Below are 8,323 nucleotides of genomic sequence, written 5' to 3' on the forward strand. Positions count from 1 at the left end.
TATGGTCCTGCACTGTTCTCTTTTCTCTTCTGGAATGAATTCAATAAATTCTGACAATTTTGAGTAGTTTGAGTGGTCATATTTGACAAGTAATGCCTTGTAATTGGCAATCCTGAGGTGTAACGTTGCCAAGGAGTAGGTCTTACAATCAAAGAAATCTTGTCTCTTCCAATCTCTGTCATATGGTGTGTTTTTGAGGGTATTATTCTCTACCCACTTCATTTACTGCATCCACCACCAAAGACTTTGGTGTGGGGTGTGAGAAGAGGAACTCCATTTCCTTCATTAGCACATAATATTTGTTGTCAGACCTCTTGCATGTAGATGGGATTGTTGTTGGGGTCTGCCAAATCGATGTTGCGGGTTCCATAATTGCGTCATTCATTGGTAGAGTGATTCTGGAAGAGGTTGAAGTCTGTAGGATATCTAATAGTTTATGTTGTTATTCCTAGACTTTTTCCAGTGATATATCCAATGAGCCTGCCATTCTCTTAAAAAGGTCCTGAAATTGTTTCAGATCATCCCCCATGTAGGGAGGTGGGGGCATGATGGTGTCATCAGGGGAAGATGATGAAAAATTGGCTGCTGGTGTCACCTCGTGGTCCAAAATCTCCTCCTCCTCTTTGGCCACATCTTCTGGGGGCTCAGAGGGTCGCTGGTACTGAAAGTGAGGGTGAATGACATGCGCTCACCCTGAGTGGGCTGGAAGGTTTGTGGTGTTGTGGGGGGTATGCTGCCCATGGGATCCAATAAGGCCACTGAGGTTGAAAAAGCATTGGTGGCATCCCATGGGTGTCCATACCACTTTTGATCTTTGGACCCAGTATAATAGCCCCTGTTCTGTGGTGGATCTGATCTAGTAGGTACACAGATGGGAGAGGAATGGTGAAAGGAGCATATTTCTCCTTCATCCTCATCCCCCTCATCACTTGATAATGGAGAAGCACATCTAAATGGAGCGGTGAGACGGATGACGTCGGTACAGAGGATAGGAGATTCCGACATCGAGGTGACCAATTAGGTCCTTCTAGCATAGGATTTGCTGCGGTGCCAGTAACATTGGTACCGTTTAAGATGGAGCGCTCAATACAGATTACTTTGATGAAGTTGTGGGTGTTGATGCACACACCGAGTGTGTTATGCCAGCAGCAGATGGCGCCATGAGGTCTGCAGTGGTGCCAAGCTGCTCAGTGCCAAATGTTTCGTCGGCTCTGATGGTGTTGAGGCAGGGGGTTTCGTTTTCCCTTTGATGCCCTCATCTGAGCTAGCCTGCTTAGGTTCTTTTGCTCTTATGGTACCCACGGTACTGGAGGGTCCCACTACTTTGGCAGTGGAGAATACCAATGGAGTGTGCCGGTTTGGGGAACACCATTTCTTGGCAGATTTCTGAGCCGCAGAAGTTGGAGCCCAGTTTTTGGCCACCTTCTTGGCAGAGTGGTCTTTCGTGTGAGCCGATAAGGAAGAGCCTCTGTCAGCAGTCGGGGACCTCTGTTCAGCGGGGGTCTGTGATTCGGGCTCAAATGCTGGCCAGAGAGACTTCTCTACCATGAGGAATTTGAATTGTAAGTCTCTCGCCTTCCTGGTTTGGGCTTTTAGATTGTGACAATGCAAGCACTTTTGAGGGATGTGTGTCTCGCCGAGGCAGCGAACACACTGCGAGTGCCCTTCTGACACCGGGACATAAAGTCTACAGATGAGGCAGCATTTAAAACCTGAGCAACTGGGCATGTCCCTCAGAAAACGTGTCCCCCCCCCCAGGGAAAACGAATTACTCTATTCTAACCTACTAATGGCTAACAACAGAAACTTAATTTTCTAGTCTGAGAGATTTTTTTTTTTTTAAAGGGAGAAAAAAAATTAAACCGGGAAGGAAAGTTAGCTATAATCCAACAAGAATGAAGTCTAAATTGTGAAAAAAACCCTATTCTAATAAAAGCAGGCATAGAGATGCTGCTAAGTGCGCTGACTCAGGTGAAAGGTGGTAGAGAAGGAACTGAGGGGGGTTTGCCCCACGGCGCTAGATAACCACCCGAAGCGGCACGAGCTGGGAACCGTGCACGTGCAACCCAACCATGCACTGCTACCACAACTCCCCTATTACAAGCGCAGGAGCGCAAGAATACCTAAAGTGGAGCACCACAGGGACACTCCTCGAAGAAGAAATTGGATTTGTAACGGAAATTTAGCTGCAGCATGAACTATTGAATGTAAAAAACACTCCATGGTCAGTCAAAGTAGATAAATTCAAGAGAACGCTAGCAATTATAGATATTTTGATAGATGAGGCTGGACAACATGGCTTTGACGTAAAGCCAACTTCAGTTACAGTGTAAATTGGTGTGACTTCAGTGCAACTGATCAAATTCTGTCCACTTAGAACGGACTTAACTCTGGCCCATACAGGAAGCAAAACTGAATACACAATATGAGCTTGGGAAAATAAAAAGGAAATTGGAGGCAGACTTTACTAAACCAAACAATTTGAGGAAATGAAATTGCCTGAATAATATTTGTGTTGTAGAACGAGCAGAAAATGTGGATTCCAGTCTGCTTCTTCTTACCCACTCCCCCCTTTTTTATTTTAAAGATTAACCTTCATTTTAAAATACTGCAAGTTAATGCACAAGTTAAGAGCATCAATCGGTCAGCATGAATCCTAAACCCTGAGGGAACTTCATTATAAAAATGTGCTGTCAACAGGGCAGGGAAAGACGCTTAACAAAAGGATAGTGGTTTTTTGGACTTGCAAAAACCTAACCAACAGAACGTCAGAAAGAAGCAAGAGTTCCAGGAAAAAGAAATGCAATACATATTTGAAGCTTGTTTTTATTGTAGTTCTGAGTTGCTCCAAGCAAAATAATACAGTGGCTTTTGTCTAGGTTTATTAATCCACACAGAGTTCTAGGGTTGCCAGCTGTGTGCATGTGTGTGTATGTCTTTGCTAGTGCAAAGTAGGTATATCACACCATTGTTATGCTGGGGCAGCACACTGTGACTTGATGTCCTTTAACATATTCTGAAAAGTATTTGGGGACGTTGTAGCACACTGATAGCTAGTTTTGTAAGAGGATCATCCTATCAAAACTGTGTTGGTCCCAGAAATATAGGAGCAGATATTTAGCTGGTATGGTTCCACTGAAGTCAGTGGAGCTATGACAATTTCCAGCAGCTGAGGACCCACCCCATAGAGCTGGGTGGCAGCCTAATCCATATCTGTATTTAGCATCAAGACAGACAACGGTATAACCCATTCACATACACCCAGATGCATTTTTTAAGTAACAGACCAAGGGCTCGATTCTAAAACCTTATACTCCAAAGCACATTTATTAAAATGCATGACAGTCACTCTTCTAATCATATTTTTTCTTTGTGAAATTGTAAATGAAAACTCTTTTGTATTTTACTCAATTGATCTATCTGCTATGAGATATAATTCACAGAAAGCTAAAGTATTGAATTTTATATTATTTTATTGTCTTTTTAAAAATGATAAAATACCACAAACTCCAGCAAAATGGAGCAGTGTAAAGTTTGTAGTATTTTCGCTTCCATTTGCTGTAGTCTGCTGTGTGATCCAACATACTCCACTAGCATCCATAACTAGAGCTGGGTGAAGTTTTTCGAACTTTTTTTGCTGAAAAATTCACACTTGGGTTGACCAAAACACTGCATGAATTCATATCAAATTTGCCAAATTGTTTCAGCCATAAAAGAAAAAAAGTTCCAACAGTCAAAATGAAAGAATTTGATTTTTTAATTCAAAATGACTTTGTTTTTAAAATGTTGCTTCAATTTTATTAAAAGAAAAGAAAATAAAAACTCAAAAACTAAATGAAACATTTTGCTTGACCTGAAACTAAACTTTATTTTTGATTCAGCACCAAATTCAAATACTGGTTATTTTCACAGCTATACCCACAACTTCTTCTTCATTCAGAACCTCTTACAAAAACAGTAACTGTTAAACACATCCCCTTTATCCTTATAATAGAAACTCTTAAGCACAAATCACCAGAGAAGTCTCAAAACAGTCATCATCCAGTACAAAACAATGAAACTCAATTCCATTTTATTCTTGCCATCTTTCATTGTAGCTTTTCAAGTGTAAGTTGAAAGTAAAAATAAATGGTACATAGCACAGATTGTACATATGACAACCTGTACTGAAATAAAATGGAACCGTATTGACAAAAGAAAATAATAATAAATTCTACCTGCAACGGTTTGGGGTTTTGATCAACGGGTATGATGAGAATCACAATTTCAGATTCTATGCTTAAGTATCCGAACACATCGCATTGTGGCACTGAAACATGTAGACGGATTTTTTGAAGTACTTCAAGTACAGTTATTGGCTTTTTATTGGTTACCTGGAAAAAGATTGAATAGTTTATTATGCATGCAAAATTAAATAAAATTACATTTGTCCTCTTCAGAGATGTAAATAATAAGGTTAGGTCATACTAAAAAAGTTGTTTGAACATACTCCATTTTAAACCAAATTATCAAACCCAGTCTATATAAGCAACGACTAAGCCTTAAGTGAAGGGAAAGAGAACACTTACTTATCTTCCAGTAACTGTAGTTCTTCAAGATGTAGTATCCATATATATTTCGCTCTTGGGGCACATGTACTCAATGTGCTTGCGACCAGAATCTTCTGGCTACACCGTCTATTGAGCCTGTGCATGCACCTCACTTAGTGTCCTTGTGCTCCTGTACTGAGGGCATAAAAGGTGGTGCAGGCCACCCACCACTCTTTCTTCAACACTGTTGTAGTGGGGAAGAAGGGCAGGTCATGGGACACATTTGGACAACACATCTCAAAGAACTTCAGTTACTGTAGAGACAAAGAAAGATGCTTACAGAGTCCATCAGACAGCTGAAGCAGGTCTACGTGCCACTGTTGTCTCAGCCAAGATGAAGCAATCAGTATTATCCTTCCCCTGTCCTGACATATATTCCTCACCACCTTTTAAATTAATGGAAAGGGAAGGAAGAATACAGAAGGCTCTCTCCCTAATGCAACAGGAAAGCATCCAAATACGGACTAACTGTCCCTTCCCACTCTTGAACAGAAGAGATGATACTTTTTGCTGGTTGCAGTCAGGTCTACATCAAGTCAGCCCCAGCTGGAGAAAATCTGTTGTGCCACTTGGTACTTCAGGGATCACTCATGCACATGAGAACTGTCTCTGATAAGCCAATCTGCCAACATACTGCTCTTCCCTGTTAGATGCCTGAATAGATATTGTGAAGAATGCACCAGTCCTATAGATTGACTGCCTCAGCACACACCAGGGAAGAATGGGCACTTCTTTGTTTGTTGAAGTAATATATAATGGTTGTATTGTCTGTTGATACCTGAACAACTTATCCCTTTATGTGAGGAAGAAAGTATCTGACAGCCTCATGAATGGCTCTTAATTCGAAAACATTTATATGCAAATTCTTTTCTTGAGATGCCTGGTGGCCCTGAACTGTGAGCAAACCGTGCTGAGCTCCCCATCCATTGTCTGATGGGTTGGAGGTTATTGTGACAGATGGCAAAGGGGGTTTGAACGAAACACCTCTGAGAACATTTTAACTATCTACCACATCAACAAATTTAGACTGTCCTGAGGCGTGGTGACTGACATCTGAATACTGTCAGATTCAGTTTGTAAACCTGAGCCATACAGTGCTGCGCTGACCTCATTCTGAGGCATGCAAATAGAATAACGTAAGTAGTCACTGCATAAAAACCATCAGACCCAAAAAGAAAATCAGTTTCTGGAGCTGACAGTGTCAAATATCTAAAGTGCATTGCTCGCTCTTCAGAAACCCTTTTTTCTGTGAGGAAAGCTCTTCCTGCTACTGAGTCCAATATAGAACCTATTAAATGAATTCTTTGAGTCAGGCAAAGATTTTACTTTTTGACATTCAGAAGCAGTCCCAAATCCGTAAGGAGGGAGATTGTAAATGTAAACTACATCTTTGCGTGAAGACTTTAAGCAGCCAAATTGTCTAAAACTGGGTAAACAAAGATAGCCTGTTTTCTGAGGTGCACCCCTACTGTAGAAAAGCAGTGTTTTTGTAAAGACTCTTGGCATTATTAGAAAGGCCAAATGGCAGGACCTTGTACTTGAACGGTCTTTGTGCCACCACAGAAGAAAGGTACTTCTGATGAGCTGGCTGGATAGAAATATTTAAATATGTATCGAGAGTTGTGAACTTATCCATAACTGAAATCAAGGGCTAATATGGAGGCTAGAGTTTGAATTCAAAACTGAAATTTCTTGATGAACCTATTCAATTTCTTTAAATCTAAAATTGGAGAGAACCCACCCCCCCATCTTTCTTCTGAACTGGGAAGTATCTTGAATAAAACCCTGACCCCACCCCACAGATATTCAGGTTTCCCTTCCACAGCACCTTTTAGGAGAAATTTCTGAACTTCTGATAGGATAACCTTGTGAGAAGGTTCTATGAAAAGGGAAGGGTACGGGAAATGGAAAGGGGGTAACTATTATTTCTAGAACTCTCTTGCCCGATGTCACAAGCCTCCAATTGTCAATGAAATGGGCCAGTCTGTCTCCAAAGGAAGGGACATATCCTTGCCAACTGGTCCCCAAGTCTTGATCCTAATGTCAAATCTGAGGCCATGTATTATGCAAAGATGGAGAGGAAGTAGCAGATTGCTTTGACTTAGTTCTGGATCTGAACAGTTTCTTTTAAAGTAGAGACTGCGATGAAGATGTAGTTTGATGATGTTTCAGGTGCAGCCAAAGAGTCAAATAGCAAAAGAAGCCCGAGAGCACGCTTTGCCACATTTGACATCTTTGACCCATATTAGACAAACTGCTTTGATCACCTTATAGTGCTTGCAGAAAACAAAGCCATCTTCTCCCAAAATGGAATTGCTAACAGGCCATCCGTGCCTGGTAATTAGCCACCCTAATTCCTAGAGAAGAAGAAGAAGGGAAGAATCACCCTTCTCCCCATCTTTATCTGCAGGAGTTGCACGGGCTTGACAAGACCTGAACCTATTACTGGCTGCAACAACTGCCAGAGAATTTGCCATGGGGGGAGTATGACAGTACATACTCTTAGGATCTGGCAATGCTAAAAGTGGCTGTCTTCTCCTTGGCCTTTTTCTGCAGCATCAACACAGCCAGAACGGTCTGCATGATCATAGGCTCCTTAGCTGCCAACTGGACAGATGGAGCCTTTGTCACCCTAAGAACTTTAACAGGAGGATCCAACGAAACAGGAACAGGAGCCAGAACCAACAACAACCCTGATCTGCAGGATTCTTTAGTCACTTTAGCCTTACTAGATGAGGCAGCTGGAGCCAAAAAAAGGACTTTTAGTCTTCAGATCCAATGATCTCCTGGAACCTGATGGCTTAGCAGCAACAGCTTCTTTAAGCAGGGGTACCTGCAGTCTGTTCTGCCTCTCCTTATGCACGCTGGTTGTGAAAGTCTGACAAATAGAACACCCAGAAGAGGAGTGGCACTCCAAGGAACTTAAGGCATCTAAACGACAGCTGGGCATGAAGTGCATCTCTTAAAATCTAACTTCTTCTTTGGTTCTGCCATTCCATGTAACTGAACCCTAAAAGTAAACTAAAATAACTATAACTACAAACTATTAAACTCAACCAATGCTAAAACTTACACAACAGCTATCTAAAGGTACTAAATATAAGAGAAACACCCAGATCCGACAGACTGAAACAGTTCATTTCTGTTTGGCACAAGCAGTTGAAAAGAACCAAGGCAGCAGACGGCACGGAATCCCTTATACAGACTCGCTCTCAGACATTCAGTGATGCTGAGTGAAAGGGTAAGAAGGGGGTGCACGTGCGCTTTAACATGCACTGCTTGGAGAAGGTTCTATTGTTAGCCGAGATCAGTCAGTGCATTACCTGTAAGTGGTGTGAAAGTTCCTCCTCTGCCTTGGTGGGTCCTGCGCTTATTGGCGGATTTGCTTGCCTCAGAGATTCACAGTAGCCCTCAGTTTGGCCACCTTCTGCTAGTGGCTCAAACCTGCCATTCACTCAGCTAACCTCATCACTGGCCAGCATGGGGAAAGGGAAGAGAACAATCCCACAGTCCTGCTGACCCACCTAGTGGGTTGGGGGATGGGCCAGGGACCTTCCCCTCTGGTGGGACTCACAGTCCAGGTCACCTCCTCTTGTCTCAAATAGGGAGTTGAGGGGGATGGTGGGAACCCGGGCCTGCCCTCTACTCCGGGTTCCAGCCCAGGGCCCTGTGGATTGCAACTGTCTACAGTGTCTCTTGTAACAGCTGCGTGACAGCTATAACTCCCTGGGTTA

General features: G+C 42.4%; 1 protein-coding gene across 4 annotated transcripts in view; it reads right to left on the bottom strand.

Annotated features, from left to right (window-relative positions):
- Positions 1-8,323, bottom strand: part of RECK (reversion inducing cysteine rich protein with kazal motifs) — a 139,001-nt gene that overhangs the window by 6,111 nt on the left and 124,567 nt on the right. For all 4 annotated transcript variants that reach the window (XM_048839399.2, XM_048839398.2, XM_075125512.1 and 1 more), the window contains one exon: positions 4,218-4,373. In XM_048839399.2, the coding sequence (XP_048695356.2) occupies positions 4,218-4,373 (156 nt within the window). The remainder of the gene's footprint in view (positions 1-4,217; positions 4,374-8,323) is intronic.

The sequence above is a fragment of the Caretta caretta genome, chromosome 2 (assembly GCF_965140235.1).
Source record: "Caretta caretta isolate rCarCar2 chromosome 2, rCarCar1.hap1, whole genome shotgun sequence".
Lineage (NCBI taxonomy): Eukaryota > Metazoa > Chordata > Testudines > Cheloniidae > Caretta > Caretta caretta.